The sequence below is a fragment of the Musca vetustissima genome, unplaced genomic scaffold, assembly GCF_032173495.1.
Source record: "Musca vetustissima isolate MV318-11 ecotype Yass unplaced genomic scaffold, APGP_CSIRO_Mvet_v1 utg704, whole genome shotgun sequence".
NCBI lineage: Eukaryota > Metazoa > Arthropoda > Insecta > Diptera > Muscidae > Musca > Musca vetustissima.
The window spans coordinates 1,473,667-1,498,302 of NW_026876336.1; the positions used below are offsets into that span (position 1 = coordinate 1,473,667).

General features: G+C 35.0%; 1 protein-coding gene across 2 annotated transcripts in view; it reads left to right on the top strand.

Moving 5' to 3' along the window:
• LOC133338861 (insulin-like growth factor 2 mRNA-binding protein 1) overlaps positions 1-24,636 on the top strand; it is a 123,539-nt gene that overhangs the window by 93,170 nt on the left and 5,733 nt on the right. For both annotated transcript variants that reach the window (XM_061546981.1, XM_061546982.1), the window contains exon 2: positions 5,579-5,713. In XM_061546981.1, coding sequence (XP_061402965.1) covers positions 5,601-5,713 — 113 coding nt within the window. In that variant the 5' untranslated portion in view covers positions 5,579-5,600. The remainder of the gene's footprint in view (positions 1-5,578; positions 5,714-24,636) is intronic.

The window sequence follows — 24,636 nt, forward strand, 5'->3', positions numbered from 1 at the left end:
TTACACATTTGATTATTGAAATATTTTAAATTAAATTTAAAAATTAATATATATATATATATATATATATATATATGTTTTTGCACGTTTTTTTAATTTTTAACAGAAATATCCCATATCAACAAACTAATGATTTTTTAAACCCTCTTTGTTTTGGAAAATAAAAATATATAATAAAGTTCATCGTCGTTTATGTGTTTTTTTCTTTGCCATGACCGTTCTAAAAGGAAAATTTATTTGTTTCACTTTTTCTGCATGGCAATTTATAGATCATAGACCTCAAAAAAAAAAACTATTCATAACAAACAATTAATTATACATATAAATTTAATTGCGAATGAGTAATCAATCCAAAGTCTCAAAGCAACAAGAAAATCTCATGCGACGTACACAGGCACACAGGACACACTCGCGCACACATACGCATACTCTCACTTGCTTAGACTCACTTTCTCAAGCAATACAAACAAATGTCCATGCGATATACATATATATATATATATATACTCAATGTGTGAGAGAGAAAGAGCGTGCAAACGGGCAAGTGAGTGATAATGGTAACAAAGACATGAAAATTGGTGGTAGGTGGAAAGAGGGGCTTAACCCCAGTGTACATAGATGTCGTTAGTGTTGCCGGTGGTGAAGCAACAACAGAAAAAAAAACAAAAAATTGGCAATATCACTTACCGTTGTGTGTGTGTGTGTTGGATCCACTGTCACACATCCTAATGCAACATTGCATATTTGCTGGAATTTTCAGTGTTGAGTTGTGTTGTCATGTTTATGTTGAACCACTGCTTGAACGTCGACAGCAACTGAGCTTTGCTCTCCATACGACAGAGAGGACAGAGCAGGAAGCTTTGGTGGGCCCGCACATGTTTGTGTTTGCTGCCAGCAGCCGTGGTTTTTGGTTTGGTGTCCGCCATATGTTTGTTGTTATTCTTCGAGCGATTTGTTCCTTTTTGGCAATTTGTTGGACGATAGTTTGGTCAAACGAACACACACACACGTACGTCACACAACATTCTCATATACCGCGTGTTGTTGTAAATGGCCCATATAACCATGGTTTCTATTGAAGAAGAAGAAGCAGACCATCGCTACCTTACCTTGTGTTCACACACCGCTGTTGTTGAGTGTAATTCCTCCTCCGTGTGTCTATCTGTCCGTCTGACTTTCGTTCGTTCTCGTTGCTGCTATCTCTGTGTAAATGCGTCGTTGTGCTGCAGCTCAATACCGGCATCAACAGCAAAATATATCTTTGCATTTGTGTGAGTTTAGTTTCGGCTTTCTTTGGCAGTGTGTGTATGTTCGTGCGTGCGTGTGTGTGTTGGTATCTGTGTTTGTTTCACACTACTTTTGTGGTGCTGCCTTCAAACTTTTGGTAACTCTCCTACCTCAGTGTTCAAATACGTTCCTAACCGTGAGCAACCAAAGAATTTGTTTCGTTTCGTTTTTGTTTTTCTGTTCTCTGTTTAACACCTCTTCTGTTGTGTTGTGTTCATTCATCATCATCTGCTGAGTGTGCAAACGGCTAACGGCTATCCATCCGAACCAAAACCAATTCAACCTACCTCCATTCAGCGCCACAGCCAGTTCGGTGTTGGAAATCATTCTGTTTTCGTCTTCTCATCATCAACAACATCATCATCGTCGTCATTATCATTCTCCGCCCGATGTGACAACACTCGAATCGCGCCGCCACACAGGAAAGCCGCCAAAATTTGTCTAACAAAAAAAAAAAAAAAAAAAATAATAAAACGGGAAAATTGTTTAACAAAATATCGTTTTAATTTTTCTTCAAATTTAACAAAATTTTGCAAATATTGTGTGTCACTCTGAAACCGAAAACACATGAAAGCTTATTTGGAAATTGTGTAAAACAAATTGAAGTTGCCAAGTGTAAAGATATGTCCAATAAATAAATATCTTTAAACAAAAAAGTCAAATATACCTATGTGTGAAAAAAAATGTTGAAAACCCCAAAAAGCTGACATCATAACTTTTTCAAAAAACAAAAAAAAAAACACTTTAAAATCTACTGCTCTTCTTTTCGGAACCCAACAAGAAAACTGTTTTCGTTAAAAAATACCAAACTTCTGTGGAATTATTAACAAACAAAAAAAAAATTAACTATCACCGAAAATTATACAAAATATTTGCCCTAAAAACATAGATTTTCACTTTAGTGTGTGAGAGTTCTGTTGTTGTTGTTGCCTGGATTCCAATACAACAAAATATAATTTAAAGAATTAATTAAAGAAACAAAAAAAAAAGAATTAACTAAAAATTTACCAACACACAGTGAAAAAAAAATAAAAATTTCATTTCGAAAAAAAATCACAAATTTGTTGGTATCTTTCGTTCTCTCCCGCAGTTGGTGTTGTTATTTGAACACAAATGTATGTATTCCTTGTTTTAGTATTTTTCTTTGTTGATGTTGTTGTTGTCTAATATATAATTTGTTATTGTTTTTTTTTTGTTTCTTTCTATTTTATTTTGTTCTCTTTTATTTGTTGTTGTTGTTTTTATATAAATATACAAAACTTCAAATGTTTTGTTTGTATGTATGTGTGTATACTCTATTTACTCGCTGATGCCGTTGTTGTTGTTGCTAGATTACAGCAAGCGACAAAAGTGTGCAACAATGTAAAAGGGGATTTCTTTAAACAACAAAATCTCTTGAGAATGTGAGCTCTGAGAGGCCTTAAAATCTCGATGTAAATCCTTCTTCCGCATCTTTTTCTAAAAATTTCTCAATATGCATAGATATATTTATATCACAAGGTTATATCACAAAACAAATAGATCAATTATGGAGATTATATATGTAATGGGGTCCCATACGTCTCATCGAAATAAATGGGTTATCAGGAATTTTTCCTATACTTATTTCAATAATCGGACTTCAAACGTATGCAATAAACCAATAGTCTATAGTCCGAAATTATAGAACGGTTTTCACTGGCCATCAACTCTCCTCGCTCTATTTGATTTATATGGGATCAATCGGTCATTGACATCTACTTGTTACATATTTCAACTGATTTTCAGTAAAATATCTTTCAAGATATTGATATCCAAAACCGAAAGTCTTACTTCCCGACAGTATTATATTTTTCTTTTTTTTCTATCAATCCCCTCAAATGAAGTTATTTACAAAGACAATGTCAGGATTGCAGATTCACAGAACAGAGTACTGAGCGTTTTTTGACTCGAGGTAGACATTTTAAACACGGACTCCTATGATGCTGAAAACCCCTCTAATCTTCTTACAGTTTCGTTCATTATTAGAACCAGATCTTAATTAAAAAAAAAAAAATCTGCTGTAAACCTACGCAAAATCTCATTGTTCCCATTGCCAATGTATACGATTTAAATATTAATCCCAAAAAGGTATTTTTTTGGCCTCCAGGTTAGATAATTCCATAATCCAGCTGTGGCAAAAACGTTTGACACTTTTTATAGAAATAAAGGAGGCTTGGTTGATGTGGGTTAGTTTCTTATTGTCGCATACGACACGAGGGATTTATCCATCTTGTTAGGTTTTGAAATGCATCACGCTGTACTTCTAAGACAGCTACAGTAGTTCAGATCCTGAGGCGTATTTTGGTACTCTGATAGATGTAAATTCACAAAATGGTTTCATTTTGAAATTCAAAATTTTGGTACAAATCTATCCCGATCCATATATCCCAGCTCCTTTTATCTCCCCAAAGACCATCGATATACAAGGTTGTATGATTCCCATGGGCTTTTCTACTGCATTTTGTGTTGTTCTTCCACCCCACAAATCCTTCTGAATGGTCCACAGCTAGACCAAAACGGTCCCCGTTTTCAATATGTATTAGAAGTGTATTGTCATGGTTCAGTCTTAAGCTTGACTGACGGAATTTTTGTCCCCCTTAAAGCGCCACAACACTTTTGACCCACACTGTGTTTCATTTGTTCCACATTACCAAAACACATCTCGCATAGAACCTAGTGAAGGCTCTCGCGACGAATTTTCTGTGATTCGTCGTCGTCGTTGTCGCTACTTGTACAATGTGTTGCGGTGGCTCCAGCTGTTCATGGCATTGTTGGTGTTGTTGTCATTGATTATGATTGCCATATAGATTGTTGTCAGTCACTCATATTCTCTGAAATAAACATTGAGAATTGTAAGGAACTCTCTATATTTTTTTTTTTTTTTGGAATTCACACCGTTTTTTACAAGCAGCTAGCCAGCCATTCATTCCATTAGGCAGCCGGTTGGTTGGTTAGTTGGTGGGTCAGGCGGCAACTGCCAGTCTTCTTGCTCTTAATGACTTCATTTCATTCGTTGTTTTGTACTTTTGTTTTCTTCTTCCTCCACACTTCTGTTCCACCTCATCCTCTTTCGTCGATGTTTTCAGCATTTTCTATTGTTTAGGTTTTTTATTATTCTATCGTCTGTCTATACACCTCATTCTTTACTTTGGTTTAGCGGAGTATGAGAATTTGTGTGTGCGTGTGTGTGTTGTGTGTGCTGTTTCAGTACTGTTTGTCTTTTCAAATGCCAACATATCACATTTTTTCTTTATTTTTTTAGTTTTTTTTTTCGAAAGAGTATTCATTTTTGCGTTGCCTTGCTTCCTATATTTCTTCTTCCTTCTCCGAAGACACAGTTTAGTTGTTTGCATTTTCTTAATAAATGTTGTTGCTCTGGCCGTTTTCCATTACTATGCTCCACGACTATGACTTTACACCTCATGTAAGACAAACCTAGGACGACGACGGTGGGGGGTGGTGTGGTGTAGGAAGATAAGTTCAAAGTTTCATTGAAAATCTTTTGTGAGAGAGGGAGAAACTGTATTGCGGAAGTTATGAACTTCATTCATTCATCGAATGAATGAATGAAAGAGAAACGATGACATACTTTCAGTTCGTTTACAGTGGACCATTTGAAATGGAATAGAATGGAATGATACAGGGTGATCCCAAAGTGAATAAGGAAATGTGAGGAGATTTTCTATAAATTGATTTTTTTTCATAATTCGTAATTTTCTTTTAGTTATTAAGTTGGCAGAATGTGAAAATCGATTGCAAATTCTTCAAATTCCCAGATAATTTCCAAAAAATGCGTTCTTCCACAAACATTGTTCAAAACAATCAAATCTAAAGTGTTTTGTTTATGACATCCTAATGAGCGTTTTCTTAATTTATTCTTTAGTGTATCCTTTATTTATCTTAAGTTGTTTATATTGTTTATTATTATTTGCCTACATTATTGATTTTTTTTATTATTTTCATATTTATCGTTTTTTTTCTTTTCATTTTAGGTTGGCATAAAAAACAAAAATAAAAAAGAAAATTTACAAAAAGAAAAGAAACTAAAAAAGCCAGTCTAATCATTCACTCACCCAAAAATTAAACAAAGAATTCAAAATTCAAATTGATTTGAAAGTGGCCCAAATAACAAATTTTTAAATCAACGGCGCTTCTTTTCGATTGAAAACAACGCAAGAGTAAAACCAAATCCAAATCAAAAAACAAATTCAAACATTCCGAAAAGGACATAAATTTTGGCTAATTTGAAAGAACACTACAAAACCGAAACCAAAACAAATCAAACAGAAAAAATGGCTTCCGAATTGGATCAGTTTGCCGACTTGGAACTATCAAAAGAGGATCGTGAGCAAATTTTCGATCCACCTTTAGATCGACAGCAAATGGAAGGTGCTGGCACCTCAAGGTACTTGATTTGACATTTTCCCCATCTTAGATTCTAGTTTTTTTTTTTTTTTTTTGTTTTGATAACCTGCCTACAGCAGTATTATGCTTTATGGTTGTGGGTGGCCAAGAGAATGTTTTCCGTACACCCGTTCCTGGCCAGCTACTAACTAGCTAGTATTTTCCGCAGTTAGGCTTTAACATTTCAACTATAATCAGTAGCTTTTGTAGTGTGACCATGTATTTGGTTTCTTTTGTATCGCATTCTTTTTTCCCTGCTTAGTGAATTGCCTCTGTTGCCTTCCTTAATCTATTTGCCTATCTCAATTATCTTATGATGTTCGTTGTTTCTAAATTTAAGTCCAGTTGAGTTATTGTTGGGTTTTATGGTTTAATGAGGTCAATTAAAACCCATCGTCATTTCTATTTGTGCTTATCACGCCTTACAGCTTGTCAAGGAAGAATTGTCGAACGTAAAGTGTCTACGCTGCGATGACATACAAGCGGCTTGGCTTGGCTCGGCTCTCAGGCGGTGGTAGTCTGAAAAAAATTTCGCCAGCAAAAAGTTGTCATTTGATTCGTCCTGCAGTAAACGCACACAGCCTCATACCACTGTGCTGTTGTTGCTGTGTTGTCAGTTGTTGCTTGTTCCAGTTCCAGTTTGGCTTCGAAGGAACCCCCTCGAATGACCATAAAACAAACTCCATTAGTAGGAAGAAGCAACCTTTTTGTATTTCTTTTTGTTTCTGGTCGATTCACATGCAAATGAAATCACTTTCGCACGTTCTAATCATTCCATTTCTGCTTTGACCAACAAATTCGTTAGGAACAGCGAGATGTGTGTATGCATATCCTTTTTAAGTTCGTTCGTTCTTGTTTTTTGTAGCTGCTAGTGAATGAGATTTTGAAATACGGCAACGGCAACAAATTTCAAGTGTTGTAAACAGCAATTTCGGATCTTTGTTTTTGTTTTTTTTTGTCATTGTTGCTGGTTGCTTAGAAGAATATGACACACAAATAATAAACATTGTTAAAATGTATTTATTTTGTAGACATTTTTGTTGTTGTTATTGCTGGCCAAGCAAATGTTATATTTTCTTAGCTTGAGGGCTCGTTAAAGATTCACCCTATTTCGGTGGAAAAATGAAACCCCAAAATACCCCAAAAACAACAAAGGCCATGACATGTTTGATGTGTGTGTTTTCTTAAGAATCAAAATCCAGCAAAGACATCCTGCAGCGTGCAATAAATATTTACTAATTTGTGTGTGAGGTCCAGAGTTGACCCTTCAAACAAATTCATATTTGCAGATGCATAAATAGTTCAGGTTGTTGCTACCAATTAAGGTGTTTTCTCTTCGGAGATTTTAGTGATTTTCGAATATTACCTCTAGACCACTTAGACCACAAAATAGTACGATAATGATTAAACACGAATTCTCTTTTTTCTGTTTTCATCATTCGTTTTTGATGAGGATATCTCTCACACACTTACTCTCAATTTAGTTCTGTTCAACACTGTTCTAGACATAAAAATTTGACTAATATCGGGATATTATTGTATGTCAACGATCCCTACTACGGACATATTTCTCCTAACTCGACAAAGCTGGGTAGGAACGGGCGAAGGGGACTCAAAAGGTTCCTTTTTATGTTTGAAATCTTCAAAATTTCCGAAACTTATTTGAAGTAGGGAATATACATATTTATGTTGAAAAATAAAAATAAACATACAGTTGCGAAAAATAAAAGAGCACCAGCAAGTAACATATTAATTTTGTTAATATGGTCAGTGGTCACTGATCAGACGACCACCGAATGCAGAACTTTAAAAAGGTCGATAGGCCTTTCTAAGTATTGCTTGTAAGGGTGGTGCTGTATATATTCTTCGACCTAAACTCAGTTCATTTATCTAAATCAACATCACCTAGGAAGCATAAACTCCCAACAATAAACTTGGAAATATGTTATTTCAATTGAATTTCTTTAATTTTGGCACTGCCACCATCAAATCGTTGACAGACAAATTAAAATACCTGTCAGAATTGCATCAGACACAAAATCAAAAAAAAAGTACAATAACAATAACAAAATTAAATGCGATGCAAAATGCAAATGCATTTTTAATTTAGTCATGGTAACCCCTAAATTATGCCTATTAGCACCTCATCAAAAACCCATAAACAATGTCAATGCGATACAAGTCCAAACATGCATCCATCCGACCATCAATCAAGCATGAATCTACCTTTCCTGCTGTCATCCGAATTGTATCCAAAGGCAAACAAAAGCTTTGCTGATGAGCGGCATTAAAACGACCAAAATTATACAGCAGCAGGAGCAGCCAGCATCAAAACAAATCCTGACAATTTGAATGTCAATCAAACTGAAATCTACAACAAATACAACTAATTTATGTTACATAATCGATGTGATTCCAAAATGACACACAAACACATCTACATGAGAGGTAGGTACCTCTCCGTCAGCCTCTTCTTCCTTCACATCCTTAAAAAAGAAGAACACAATAAAATACGATGCATATCTGCTGATAAGCTGTTGCGGAAAGCAAATCTCCAAGATTGCGAATCTCATTTTGGTAAACCCTAAAAATTCACACAACAGCATTCACGGCAGAGATACAGATCTACTGGAAAAGGTTAAAGGTTCTCATCTGTGTGTTGTGGAAACCCCATATTTCCCTTCCACCCCACTCATTCACTAATTCACTCACCCAGCCTGCCTGCCTGACTGGCTGACTGACTGTCTCCCCATCAGCTTAACAAGCTTTAGGAAAAGACAAGGACAACCAAGAAAGAACAAGATTGCAGAAGGGCTGTTATTTGTACTTCGTGTGGTAGCTGAGCTTGCCTCATTGTTTCCAATTTAGTTCTTTTTTGTATTTTTTGGCAATTCTAAGGAATCGACAGACACACGAACGCGAACCAACACCATGGAAAATTTCACGGAAATCTCACAAAGCACGTGAAGGAATTGATACATTAGTGTTGTTCGTATCTGCCCGAAGCCACTGAATATTCATAAAGTCCTTGTTCCTGATCCTTGTGTGTGATCCTTGCACAAATTAGTTGCTAACGATGTGGTAGCACTCACACACACGCACCCATTTGCACATCAAGTGAGGCCGGTGCATGCAGCATGTGTCGTCTTCATGTTCACAAAAATCCAACTCAAAAGCAACTCCAAAGCCAATAGCAAAAACAAAATTGGGAAATTTGTAATTAAAGCAAGGAGGGGAATCACACCAACGGAAGGGGAGAAACTAGTTTCCTCGGCCTCGGGGCTATTCCTCAGTGTCGCCAAGTGTTGTTTCCCTTTCAGGGGTTCTCTCACACTCACAACTCCCTCCCTTAAAAATCTAATCGCCATGGCTGCTTAGAAATTTCTTAGATTTTTATCGCCAATATGTGATGTATGGCCATGAGCATTCATCTTTTCCTGCCATCAACGAAACAAAAAGAAAAAATCCACCCAAAAAATACGATCACACCCCTTTTAGAGGAAACTATCTTGTCTTTTGTTGTCTTACGGAATCTGGAGAATAGGGATTTGTTTGGCTGGTAGCAAGCAACAACTACAGAAACATGTTTAGGATTAGCTCCGAGTTTTGACAAGATAACATTGCCAGCAATGTGTCCATGTATATGTGAGTGTGCATTTTTTGCCAAGGACTTTATCCTTTTCAGCACATGACAATCGTGCAACATTCGTCAAAGTGAAATTCTCACTGGCAATCTAATCAAGGTAATGACGCCGAAGAAGATGCTAGATTAAGAAGAGTATGAGTAAAATCTGGAAAGAACTATGATGTAGCCGGAAGGAGGAAAAAAGGAAGTGGGTTTCTGATTAAAAACAAATAAAATAAATATTCAAAGCTTGTGAAAAATATAAGAGAAGAATATTTTGAATTCTTAAATAAGTTTGGGAAATAACTATTGTCAATTTCTTTACACTGCTCATACTAGCTTTGATAGCCTTAGAAAAAAAATTATTATGAACAATATCTTTGCTTAATATCTGTTCTGGGAGAAATTCAAACCATATTAAATTAAAGTATATAGCTCGGACAGACGAAGATAAAATTATCCGAATAGCTCGGAGGGACTACTATTAGGACATTATTGAAAATATAACCGGTAGTCCTCCAAAAATAACTATCAAATATTCACGAAGTTTTAACTATTAAAAGTCTAATAGAAGTAGGAAACAGAGATCTAATAGGCTTACAATATACCTTGAAAAATTATAATCAATCTCCAGATGGACTTCAAAATATTCCTCATTATTCCACCTCTTAACACCTCTCTCCACATCTAATTCAACAAATGAATAATCTTTAATCTATTTTTTGGAGTAACTGATGTCCAGTATCAAATATGTTTATAGAAAGCTTCTAATTCTAGTGGCATAGCTGCGAAATGCTGTTTACACTAGAATGACATTAATGCCTTTAGTTGCCGCATTGTGCTTCGTCAAATATGTTTCATTGGCCCAGTTGGCATTCGGTGTTCTGGCTTATTTTATTTTATTGGACATAAGAACCGAACAACCGCGTGTAAGCAACAATTCAATTGTTGTTTATTTCATAACCAGGTTAAAACGACTACATGCACACATACCAACCAAGCTATGTAAACCAAACAAACAAGCAAACAACTAACCACTCATTCATACATACCGACAGTCAGACCGACTGGCTGGCTGGCTGGCTGTTTAAAATGTTGTAGGAAGGTAGAGGAGAGACACGGCCAGACACAATATTTTCACAGACGGGTCAATGGACTGACTTGCTTGCTGGCTCAATTCAACACCCGAATGCTCAACGTCCGACGACAACACATTTGTCGGCCAAGAACTTCATTTCCATTTTGGCTGTTGCTCGGCAGCAGAATGTTGCTGCTTCTGTTGCGGCTGTTGTGTTGCCAAATGATGATCTTGGCCCAAAGATAGTACAAGTGTTCTAATTTGTAACTCTGGTTCGGTTTCTTTACATGCACTCGGGTGGGAGAGGAGGGCGACACAGAACAGAGTTCCCTCAATGAAATTGAGAACAACTGCAAACATATAGCGGTTCACTCTGGCCACACATCCAAAGGACCAACCATCATCAGTGTTCCAAATAACCAACAACAACAGTAACAACAACAAACGCAATATTACGGTCATGGAAACGAGAATGGAATATACGAACAGGGGGAAACCGAAAATAAAGGATAAATGTAATTTATTGTTGATTAAAGGAACATTTGTTTTACAGCGAAATGTGAAATGAGAAATGCTTTCTTCTCTCTCCTACTCCTCCTCATCCTCCAGCACCATTTCTTTCCTGTTATCCTGCAAGTTTTATCATTTCCTTTCCGTTCCGTTTATATGGATTTGGCTTGGCTGGCTGGCTGGCAGGCTGGGGTTCCAAACAAAGCAACAGCAACAACGACTGACCCATAGTTTTAAACAAAACTTTCTTTTTGATAATAATTTGTAACTCTTTTTGGTTTGGCTTATTTCGAAACCGAAAAGAAGCGAACAGGGGTTGCTTGTTAAAAAGCCTTTTTTTATTGATGGCCTTTTTCGGTTTTTTATTTTATTTTTTTTTTTTTTTTGCTGGTATTGTTACTCCGTTCGCTGTTATGGTGCCGTTGTTGTTGTGTTTTTATTACACATTTATGTTTTTTTTATTTTGTTTTTGGCCAGAAAAAAGAGCATCTGTCGCATTCGATTTTTAGGCCTAAAATGTTAACGAAACAATGACTACACCTTGTTTCAATTGCCACTGATGATAGCGTTTTTTTTTTTTTTTTGGTTCGATTGTGTTTGTTCGATCATGATCATCATATGCTGGCCAATGATAATAATTACCTACAGATCCTGGCATGGTTAGCAACACATATAATGTGGAAATGTAAGCTCTATATGAATGACTATTATAGGATTCCCTCCAGAGTGTATATAAAACGAGATGTTGTCTCCTAAATATGAAATAAAATAGAAAATGAACACAAGAACTAATACACAAAATCCTCAAATCCTTGCTGGGCCCACAAATTTTTATCCATAGCCAAAAATGATATACTTTTGGAGGAGCACATATTATTTTTTATGTGAATATTGACCCATGTTAACATGAGTATTTCGACCGGTAAAACTCAGATAGAATTGGAGTAACACTATGTTCGGTATGCCGTTCGAATTAAGGAGTCGTATCATTAAATAGTCGTATATATTATTACTGGGGAAGGAGTATGTAGCAGCAGACCTAATCTGTATTTAACGTGGGTTCTCTTCAAACTATTTAACAAAACCTACCTCGTAGTGACCATCTCCCACCCATAATTCCATGTGTCAATTTTCCGGTATTACTAAGTGTTTTATTTTTAAAAAATCAGTAATGCACAACACTTTCTCCCTCAAAATATGAATACAGTAAAATCTCGATATTCCGCGGACATCTATAATCCACATTATCCGGTAATTCGGACTGCATTTCACAACTATGTAATTGCATATTTTATAATTCGGATTGTTTAACTGTAAAATTGGAGTGTGAAGATACATTTTTAATTAAAATCGTAGCAAATTTTAGTGATATGGTACAAAAATTCACATTTTTTGCAATGAATAATTTTCTTTTTTAATAATAACATAAAACTATTTAAGTTATCACTAAATTAATACAAATGTAAATTAATTTAAAAAAAATCTTGAAGATTTTAATGAATTACAATATGGTCTTTCGATGTCCTTTATTCCCCTACATTTATTATTTTTTTATACCGAACATCGTTTCAACGTTGGAAACGGTCCATCTAACAACTAAATTTTCTACGAAAAAAAAGAATAAACTCCCGCCTTTCTTTGAAACGGAAAGAAAAGGAAGGGAACAAAGTAGATGGTGTAGAAGATGGACAAAAGAAGAAGGTAGAATACTGAAACCATTACCTTGGTAACACTTTTTCAATTCTCTCATTTTGCCATCTACCTCCGCGCACACTTATAAACTGTACCGTAAACGTTCCACATAACATTCCTTTGGCGAACCCAACAAACAACAGAAACCACAACAAATCGCCATCTAATTTGATTTAGAAAAAATTAACGCTTGACACAGAAAATCATTCAACAACAACAACGAAGAGAAGACTTGAGAATAAACCCAGACAGGCCACCACACCATTCATCCCTTTTTCGGTCGCATTAGTTCAGTTACCAACTATCGGTTTTGGGACGACTGTGTCGTCTTACCTTGGCAAGGAAAGAACAAAAATGTGCGCATGCGCTCCTTTGTGTGTGTTTCAACAAAAATGCCTCGAACAGACATGGCAACCAGCACACAGGCAAACATACGCACACACACACCCAGACATATATAGCCCCCGTTGACGTAAGTATCCGGATTACGAATTCGCTTAAATACACAACATCTGCCCTACACTCTACTCTTGGCTTCTGTCGATGCCTCCCCAGTCCAAACAACAACGACGTCAACAACAAAAGAGAAAACCGAAGAACACATCATCATTGCATTACTCGCTCGGTTCGCCGGCTAAACTCACTTGCGCCGCATATGTTGTGAGAGTCCCAATGTAAATATCCTGACTTTCAATACATTGTACGTACCGTACATACGTACAAACATTCCGTCAATTATGTTTGAAAACAAAAATTCAGCTGACACCATTGGACAATTTGGACTTTGTTGTATTAGCAACACTAATATATGCATGCCTAGATTGTTATTTCCTCTCATGGCAGAAAGGATAATACTACTCTGTGGGATATCCTTCGCTATTCTAGTTGTGAGAAATCAATTTCTGTTACAGGGTTTTCAAATATGAACGGAAGACAAACTAATTGCCACTCCCAATATTGCCTGCTATAGGGTATTCCGCCAGACAAGGTAATGGAATACGTTTTGTGTTCACATCATTAGAAAATTCCAGGAATTGAAAGGATAACATTTGATACTAAATGGCATTGAAAACATAACGAATAACCAAAATGTTTTTTTTTTCGGGGATGAGGGCAGAAATAAAAAATTGGTTACATTTTTTCGTTAATTGTGAGCGTTAATAATTCTCTCCTACCAATAATACGTCCTAGCCCTGAGAGATGCATGTTAAAAAATTATTTTATCGTAATTTGTTCTAATAATTATTAAGTACTTTTTCATGGAACGGTCGTTTCCTCTGAAACTCTCTCTCCAATGTCCTTGAGAAAGCCTTAGAATATAATTACTACCAAAAATCGGTAAAAAAAAAACTTTTTCGCCACATGGCATCGTCACAGACCGGCCATTCATAGACGAGACTCGACAATGAACACAAACAGCAACAACTATCTAACAATGACAAATATGGAACAAATACTTTTTGGGCTTCTACTCTTTGGCTTTGGAATGACGGAAACTGAGAAAACAAGAAGCAAGCTCGATTTGCGATTGAGAGGGCGAACCACACACAAACATACGTGCTTGGATATCTGTGTTTTCAGCAGATGTTTGTTGGTGTTTGTTCTTCTCCTCAAAGAACGCCAACAACAATAACAACAACATCAACTGGATGGAGAGTGTGAGTTTCTAAACAACATTCGAGTGATTGGAGAAAACGCAATCGACAACATAAGAAGCAAGTATTGGATGCAAGAGATAGATATGTTTTGTTGGATTTTGAAAACGATTTGAGAGCGAGTGTGCAAAACCAATGTCGAAAATTTAAGTCGGCAACAGTGTTGCCACATAATAAAAACAAATACTCTCAGCAATATCGATTAGAAGAAAATTGAAATTAAAAAAATTACAAAAAATTGGCCAATGGGATGTTTTTTTTTCATTTACCTCCTTAGTTAGTTTTAACCGCAATTAATAATGTATTCCTAGAACTATGGCAACACTAAGGACGCGACCGAATTTTGCTTGTTTACCTAAGCGTTAAATTACGGCCAGCCAGCATAGTTGTTATTCTTTGCTTATTATTTATTTATTTTTTTTTTTAATTCAGTTCTTGATTTTTTTTTTTTTTTTTTGTTTCGACAATGTTATTTTGCATATGTTAGATATTTTGCCGAATCTGGTTTTGTTTTCTCTGTTATTTCGGAAATTATATTCAAAAACCTAGTTATGTGTGTATGTGAGTGTTTGTGCGACCGGCACAACTAAACAACCAGCCAACAAGGCAGCCGCCTGACTTAACCGCATAAAATCACAGTTGACCATAATCGCCTATAACCAGTCAACCACGGCCAAAAATCTAGATTTTATTGACGCATTTAGCACTCTCCGCCTCGAATATCAATAATTCATTGAGATTTGGTTTTGTTGCTGTTGTTGTTGATTCGGCGGATTTTCGCTTTGGTATTTTTTTTTATTGTCATACAAGCAGAAATTTGATTTGATTTCTTTTTCTTTGTGATTATTTATTAATGTTTTATGTTAAATAGCATTGAAAAAGATTTGAAACCATACTGATATCCCCCCGGTTTCTATGTGAAACAGTTACAGTAACGGCTGCATTTTTGAAACTCGAATCGTAGTGGTTGTTATTGATTTTATAAAAAGGTTTTCATAAATCAAGGTGACACATGGGGTGATCTTGATTTAGTCTTCCTTCATATTGCAGGGAATCAAAACAAAAAGTATAAAACCATAAAATCAGTCTTTTACATATTTTTCAAAACCAAGGAGTTTGGATGGTTAGGTCCCTCGAATTCGTTCGTTTCGAATTTTGCAGAAAGCGTCTGATATTTAGTAACATTATTATTTCTCTGAATAAATAGAATAACACCAACTTCGGTTGCAAAAATGGAGCAAATACTGTACATTACTCCGATGCATTTTTGTTTTCAATGACAATTTCCAACTATTGTTCACAGAAAATGAAATAAAACTCAGCTTGCTGTTGTATCATTGATAAGAATTGGCAAGATAAACAGCAGTCATAAATATTTCCGAGAATAGCTTATAGTTTTTTCTCACCGAAATTGAAACGTTTTTGGAAATAATTTAGCTGTTTTATTTGTGTATTTTTCGTGATTTCAAGTTTTTCTTTTTTATACGAGACCTCCGACCACCTGTTTTATTATTTTTTTTTTTTTTAGACACAAAAATCAATGTCACCTACCTATGACGATTGAATACATATTAAGACAATTTATTTGAATAACAACGAAATATGCGAATTGAGTAATGTTGTCGTTTAATTAAAAAGCGAAATAATTCATTCGTCTGTAGCTTCTTCTGAAAGAGTTATTGCGGAACAGTTCAAACAAGAAAGAAATCTCCCCATACATTTGGGTCCAAATCCCATGGTACGTTTGTTCCCGTACAAATGAACTGGCAAATTTTAAAGAGGAATAGTAACAGGTCCTGGAACAATTTGTCTTTTAAGGCCTCAACAATGTGTGTGTGTTTGAGTGCCATATTATTCACAAATGAAGCTCTTCTCTCCAATCGATCACCGACTGGGAATAAATAATGCAATTATTCTCCATTTGAAAGTGTTTACGAAAACATTTTTCAATATTTGACAACTTGTTGTGGCAAATGACGTGCCGTGACACACATTCGTTTACCATCACCCCTGGCCCCTCCAGCATAACACGTCGCTGTTCACCATAAGAATGGATATTTTTATTTCTATTTGTTGCTGTTGTTGTTCTTGTTCGCCACCCGGTATGTGTGTGGCAATGTTTTTCTCATTTTACACATTTTCCAATGAAAAACAAAAACTCGAGTAATGTGGAAATGAAAAGAATAAACAAAACGAAACGAAATGTGTATTGGATAGGCAAATAGCAAACAGAAATGTTTGCAAATTTTACATACATACATATGTATGTAGGTGCATATACATATTAACTACTACAGTAACTTCCAAATAATTGAAATAGATGCTAATAAATATCCATGGCGATTAACTACTACTTGTCGTTGCAATGGAGTTTTGACATTCGATTTAGAATCGCGCACATTGTTTTTTTTTTCTTTTTCTTCAAATTCATTTATTTGCCACGTACTGTTTTCTGTTGGAATTATGTCAGTAGAACGTACACACACTCGTACTCACTGCTACAACTGTGTGAGAAGATATGCAAAATATTGTAATTTTACGCTGACAACATTATTTTATGATCGGTTGTCGAGCATCTACCAATTTCTGCTGAAATCCAACAACAACATGTCTATCAGACCGACATACTTGTTAAATCGGTATCGTCTTTCTGTCCTGCGTCTCGGAGAACTAGGCAGGATGGATTATATTGACAATTAATCTAGGATTCAAAACCATTATTTTTTGTGACGAGTACAGTTAATACAAAATACATTGTAGATTGAAATTATAGGAAGATGAAGCCATAGTTAAAATCGAAATTCTATTCAGAATGACTGAGTGTTCTATTGAAAGTCAGCACTAACAAAAAATCGATTTTGGCAAGGTAAATAGTGACAATCAGCGAAACATACTTTAATTTACCTAAACCCATGTTTTTGTTTACATTTCATTAAATTGTTGTAATATATTTCAATATGAAGCTATATAAAAACATGTCTGTTCCAAGACCTGCCATAATGTAAAAATGTTCACTTTGATGATATCGAAAAAAATAGTAAACATTAGTAGATTCTTGCAGTTCTGGAACACACCAATAATGGTAAATACTATCTAACTTACATGTTGTCACTGCCAAACATCAGTACCGGAACTTTATGTAGTCTGTGGGGGAGCCAGCATGATTCTTTTATTCTTGACTTCATTACACACTTTTGATATATTTAACACATTTTGTTTGTTGGTATTTGCGACCCGTTGCAGATATCTGAAAATAAAAACAAGGAATTTATATGGAATGTCGATAGGAAGTGAAATATACACCAATATATCATTTATTTATGCTGACAATTATTTCGAATAAGACATAACTTATATGTGCCTTATTCATATATGTATTTGTATTTCCACACATGGACTTTTTATTTTATTTGGCTTAGTAAAAATTTAGTTGCTGGCTGATTAATTAAATATTATTATTATCTAACCAATAAGAAATCACTTTGTTAAGACTTTTGACAGGAAGAGAGAGTAGCATTGCAAATGAATTAACAAAATTATCTCTCACATAGAAAGTCAGAGATGGGTGTTTTGATATACATACATATAGCTATTTGCTAATAAAACATTTATTGTCAAACAAATAAACATACATAGCCCAAAACTATTACTATAACTGTTTTACCTATGATCGAATTTTATAGTGTAACAACAGGGGAAGCCAATTTCCCGTCTTTTGAAATTGTCATTCGGCGCTTTGTGTTCGTTTCACAATGCAATGGCATAACAAAATCCTTCTTTAACATTGTAAAATTTACAATGACTTGTAACATATTTACGAATTTTGCATATTTAATTTAAATACTATTGGAACCTAACCATGAAGATGTTGTGGAGAAAATTACAATTGTACTCAATCTCATGTCTGTTAAAAAAAAAAAAAAAAAACAATACAAACAAAGAGAACGTGTGAGAGAGCCCAACAGACTTTAGCACGCAAATACTCTTCATGTGTGGGCAGCAGTTATCAAAATAACAAAATAAGAGAAATTATGAGCAACAAAAACTAAAGAGAACTACATTGGCGAGAATAGCCCATTCAGTGATGCGTTTTGACTTTTTACGTTAATTTGTACGATTTCGTACACTTTATGCATAAAAAGGGGCTTAATATATTTATTTAAATTAACTTACGTCTCTTCGAATTGGCTTTTTTACGTTGGCCAAATGTTCATTATTTTATTTCCTTTAGTATCTGTGCCAAGTTCCAACTATGGAAGGAGCAACAAACTATCCGGTCTAATCGTATAAACCGGCCTGCTCTTGCTGATGGTTGCTTCTGCTGCTGTTGTTCCCGGTCATAGGTGCCCATCAGTATACTTTAAAGTAGCTGCCTACTCACACGCATTGTTATGGTGCATGCTAGGGTGCGCGCACGACGGCGTGCGAAATAACACTTAGGGATAAAAGTGTTCAGTATATTTTGGATTTTTATTTCATTATTCAAAATGCGTTTTGTATGTTTAAAAACAACAGAACAATTCCTGTTTTTTTAAAGAATTAAATATTTGATAATTATCGTAATATTTAATATTGATATTTAATATTATAATATGATTATTATCTCAGTATATGCTAATTTATAAACTTTATTTGATTTTCGTGACATATACAATTTGTTATTCATATACAAACATGTTCAATAATGCTTTTAATTAATATAATAAAAAAACTTAAATTCATCAATAATTTTTTCCGACCACAAAAATGTACACACAATTTTGGTGCGCCTTCGTGTGGCTGTTCTCTGGTGGGATATGTGGTCGGTCGGTAGCACTGCCAAAGAGCACAACTGAACAATTCAGTTTAGTTTAGTACGTCACGTTTTGCGGTTGATTCATTTTTCCGTTAACAAGTCGACATACAGTCACTTCGTTGCTTCTCCTGTGAAGAAGAATAACAAATAAGAAAAAGAATAACAATTTCCAAGAAAGAAGAAATACTATTGCAAAGAAAAATATTGTTGATTTTTATAATAAAAAATAAAGAAAATAATTATTTTGCATGGAATTCTTCGAGCAAACAAAGTGATTCTAAGTAATTTACAAAATATTAAAAAAAGAGAATACTTACAAAGTTATTACGTATTTATTTGCACATATTGTTGTAAATCATTTGCCTCTGGCTGGTGGTTCGTCGTCGTCCTCATACGTCGTTCATTCGTTCGTTCGCTCGCACGCTCGCCCACGGAAACATTGGAAGCGGGGTTAGACGACGCGGCACATTTAAGTGAATGTCATTGGTTCCGTTAGAAAAAAACAAAAAAAACATACCCACACACGCACAACCGCACTCAATAGGCCGCCGAACTATATTAAAAAAAAAACAAATAGACGCACAACAACGCAGATGACAATGACTTGTTTAATGAAATTAGAAAATAAAATGAATAAATAACGACATCAACAACAACAACAACATTTTCATATTAATAAAGTGAAATAAACAAAACTAAATGTTGCCAACTAGTTGAGCGCTTGCAACATAATAAGGATTTGCCGATTGGTGTAGTGTAACGCGCCTACAACGTAATCGTCATTGTCGTCACTGTATTCTATTCTACGTACTATAAACACAACAACACGACAAACGCCGACAACATCACTGGCACTAGCAGCAGCAACAAGAACAACAACAGCACCACACACACACCACACATAGTTGCAATCGTTAAAGTCATCGTTTCTTCTTTTCGTGTTTGTGTTTTGTTACTTTTTTCACTCTTTTTTCAGTTATTCTCGTTTTTTTTTAATTTTTGGTCTCCGACGATTTGTTTTGTCGGTCGTTGCTGTGGTTTATTTGTATTTGATTAGTTAGTGACGGGATGGATGGATGGTGGTAGGTAAGTGGGTGGTGGTGGCGACGTAGTTGGGTACAGTGGAGCTGACTGACTGGCGTCTTTATTCCTCGATTTTTTTCTGTTTGATTTCAATTGTTGTTTGCATAACTTTGTTATTTGGAGGGAAAAAAGTGACGGGGCAATGCCTAGACCACAAATGCTTGGTGCGGCCAACACTTCAATATAATATAAGACGTTTCTATAAAAAAAGCCTAAAATATTCGTTTCTTATCGTTAAGCGGAAGTAATGAATCATCTGTAACATTTTAGGAGCTACACCACGCCACCTGTTACAAACCTTTTACTGCTGATTACTGAAAAATCTATAGAATACTGAAAACTTACAATTTTGTATTGTCATGTTTTTAACGAGTTATGGTCAAATCCTGATAGTTTAGGTTGATAGTTCTATGTTGATGAAGCTATTCCAAATTGGAAGCTATTAAATAAACTATTCTCTAAACACAATAAAAATTGAACATATTAATTTAGATTTTTAGAATATGAATAGTAGCTGTATTTCAATGGAATCTTTAGGCATCAGGAGGTCCGCAATGCAATATCTGCCGTGGTCACACCTCTGTATCTCTGAGAAAATTGTTTCAAAAAGTTATTGTCAATTTCTTGAATTTTCTCTCACACCCTCTCTCTCTCTCTCTTTGTACCTTGTCGCCTCTTTTGATTGTTCCATACTATTTGTAGTTGTTATTTTTTATTCTTTTTTCGCCTTTTCGAACATATTTTTGCTATTCTGCTTGTTTGTTTTTGTATCGTTTTTGCTCTATGCGCGCCTAAGACACTGTAATCGTTGACCTACTTTACTTTGTCTACAACAGTCGTTGCCGTCTGTCTATCGCGACTTTACCACATTTGGTACGTTAATTTTGTTTTTTTGCTTATTCGTTCTTTCCGTTCTGTTCGCCAAGCGCGTCTAATGCATTGGTATTGTGTGAGCTGTGGGTATCCATGTATGAGCTTTATTCCATTTAGTTTATTTTTTAGTTTATTTTTTAATATTATTAAGTGCTTTGGCCGTTGTGTACACATTTGTTAATGTTTGTTGTTGGCTTTGTTGCTGCTACTGATGCCTAGACTCCTCTGTCACCAGTGTTAATCAATTTAGCGGTTTCGCCTCTCTTTTTTTTCATTATTCTATATTATTGTATAATGACAGTATTTACGCTACAATGTTAAATTGTGACCACAAATGCGACGCCGTCAACGACAACGACGACACAATTATGCCAGCGATAGTGTGATGGCATCGTTGGTGGTGGTGGCGGTGTTGTTGTTGCTGGCGATCTGTGTTCGATGACAACTGCTAGTCAATCACCTCCCCTTCGTGGTGTAGAGAAATGAGATAATTTTGCAATAACGGCAATTAAAAATGAATTCTAATTGACGGAAGTAATGATGATAGTGATGGACTGTTTGTTAGGACGGAAGGAAGGAAACAATAGTTAAAATTGTGGTTTGTGGTGCACCATTCCATTCATTTTTGAAATACACCTCTCAGTTCAATTAACACGCATTAAGACCAGACATATCTCCAATAAACATGCAGCCAATTCAAAATCAGTCAAAATATTCATAATTACTAAAGACAATTATTGTCTTCTGTCTTTTCCAATAAAATTGATAACTATGTTCTTTTGCACTCTTTTCCTACTATTAATATAAAATCTCCGAAGAGAACAACGTGGCCATGAAGAGCAACAAATTAATCAAATAAAATACGAATGTGCTAAGAGATAAACAAAATAAATGTTAGCATTCTTAACAAGTGTTGTGAAAACAAGAAATAAGTAATTTTTAACTTCAAAAACAAGAGAAGAAGCTGGAAAAAAACGAGAAACGGAAGGAAACGGAGCTGAAATATTTACAAAGTGCCAAATTTTCAAGTATTATTTTATGTATTTATTTCAAATAAAATCGTAACAAAACGACTGTTTCTAAAAGAAAAAAAGGTAACTCCACTTCTTAAATTAAGGCGGAGTTTTCCTGTGCAAACTTAATACTTTTCTATTGAAAAAAACCACAATACAAAATAGAATTTCTACAAAAATCTTCAATATGTCACGCTATCAACAAATACGGTGAGTTATATTTACAAAAAGAACAAAAAATATGTCAATTTTAAAAACGGTTCGATGGGATGGGAATGCCTTTATAGTATGTACGTATATATTTTCTTTCTCTTTTAAATCAATCATAGTGTTTCTTGATTAAAAGTTCTCAATATGCCACCATAAATACATATACGCAATTGAATTGAAATCATAAATAACTTTGCCACACATTCATATTTATTATTCTTGTTATTATTTTAATCAAACACCTACGAAAGTACTTGCAAAAATAGAAACAAATATTTAATCTTTTTATTCAGCCGATGATAGTTTATTCGTTTATTTCGGTTTTGGCATGCTGCGATCGCCAAATTGACGACATACACGATGACTCCGATGTGCGTGTGTGTATTTTTAATCAATATATGTGGAATTCCTTCTTTCATATAATGAAAATGTTACAAGTTATATAGCCATAGAACGAGGCTACTGGCACTACTCACCTACTCGAGTGTTCGAATTAGTACTCTAAAATGTACAATTAAAATGTTAAAACACAACATTGAAGCGCACTTCGTACATATGTGTATATCACTTTATATGCCATTATATACATAATACATATGTATGTAAAACATAATATGTATGTTGAATAATGTCCATTAAGTTTTGTTCTTGCTACGATTAAGTGCAAATGCAACTGCCCTTATTCGGGAGCATGCAGAGATGGTACACCTCCATTTCCCCACTGAAAAGAAATACTACAAAATATTTGCGCAGTCGAGAGTCAAAAAGCAAAAAAAAACAACAACAACAAACGGCAAAGAGGAGAATCAACAAAATGCACCAACAAATTTTCATTCATAAATTCTGTTCGGTTTGCATGGATGTTGATAATGGGCGTTTGTTCTCAATGGCTGGCTGCCTCAATGCTTGATTGTGGGACTTGCTTGCTATTTTTATATGTATTTTTAATATCGTTGTTGTTGTTGTTTTGAAAAACTCTCAGAGTCTCGATTCGCATGTCGATGCTGTTAAGTTTGTCAGATTTAATGGTTGTTTTTGTTTTCCCAACCAATTCATGTTGTTGTAGCGATGTGGGGTTATAAAGTGCTGCAGCATGGCGCTGTGGTAAAAAGGAATTCGTGTTGTTGTTGTTTTCTTTTTTTTTTGTTATTTGTACTTGCAGTACAAACTGTGCCTTCCCCGTGTGTTGGCTGCATTACATATGTTTTCTCTCTCCCTTCCTCGTTCTCTCTCACTGTCGGTCGGCCTTTCTCTCTCACTCTGTGTTGTTGTTGTTGTTGTACGAGCAACAGGCTGAAAGTGCAACACAGCACTTGTGGTTGTTGTTGTTGTTGAGAGAGTAATTAGACGTTATTTTTAATTTTGTAACAAGCGTAACAGGACATAAACGTACCAAAACAAAAATTATATTTTTTAAGTGCAACACAGCACTGGTATAAATATTTAGAATTTTAGTACAAGCAATTTTGAGAGAGAGAGAGAGTTATTTTGCCCCCACCAATGCACATTGCCTGCCACCTCCCCTACTTGTTGTTGTCCAATGCACTTTGTACTCGAGTTATTATTCGGAGTACCCGACGAGTAGTTGTTGTTGTTGTTTATGCAAAATATGTATATATGGCATGGTGGTTTTATATTTGTTTCCTTTGCTCTTCTTTTCAATTGCAATGACGTTGCATGTGTTTTTGTTTTGTTTTTTTAGCCTTGTTGTTCTTTTATTACCGCGATCTTTCGTATGGAGATCCACTTCCATAGAAAGTATTTTTTATTTTTGACCAGTTATAGTTGATGACAGTTTTTTGTCCGTTTTTTTTTTATTATATATGATTTTTATTAAATATATACATACATCCGTAGGAATGTTTAGCATTGCTCCATATATATATATATATATATATATATATTTTCGATTTTCGAACTAGGTTCGCTCACTGAAAATGCAATGTAAATTATTTCTGTTTCACCAAAAAAAAATACAATACTTTCCCGAATTCATAAAAAACACATAAATAATGTAATCGTAAAATATTTTGTTTATCTTGTTGTTGCATGCTCAGAAATTTTCACACACAAGGACTAGCTGACATAAAAAGCCAGCAAATATACGCACATATGCATAACCTGAATGTCCGAATCAGAAACGAACCACCAATAACGAACAAAACCAAAGATGATACGTTGTTATTTGTTGTCTGGTTTTACCAGAAATAAAGGCCACAACAAAGCGTCCAAACCAAATCTGAATTAAGAGAAGAAACCGCCACAAGAAAATAAAACTTAAGACAAATTCCTGGAAAAGCATTTCGAATATAGTTTGGCACTTTGTTTTTTTTTTTTTTAATTATGTATGAAATTTAGATTGCTGTTAAGGTCTATTTGTACAGGCATAT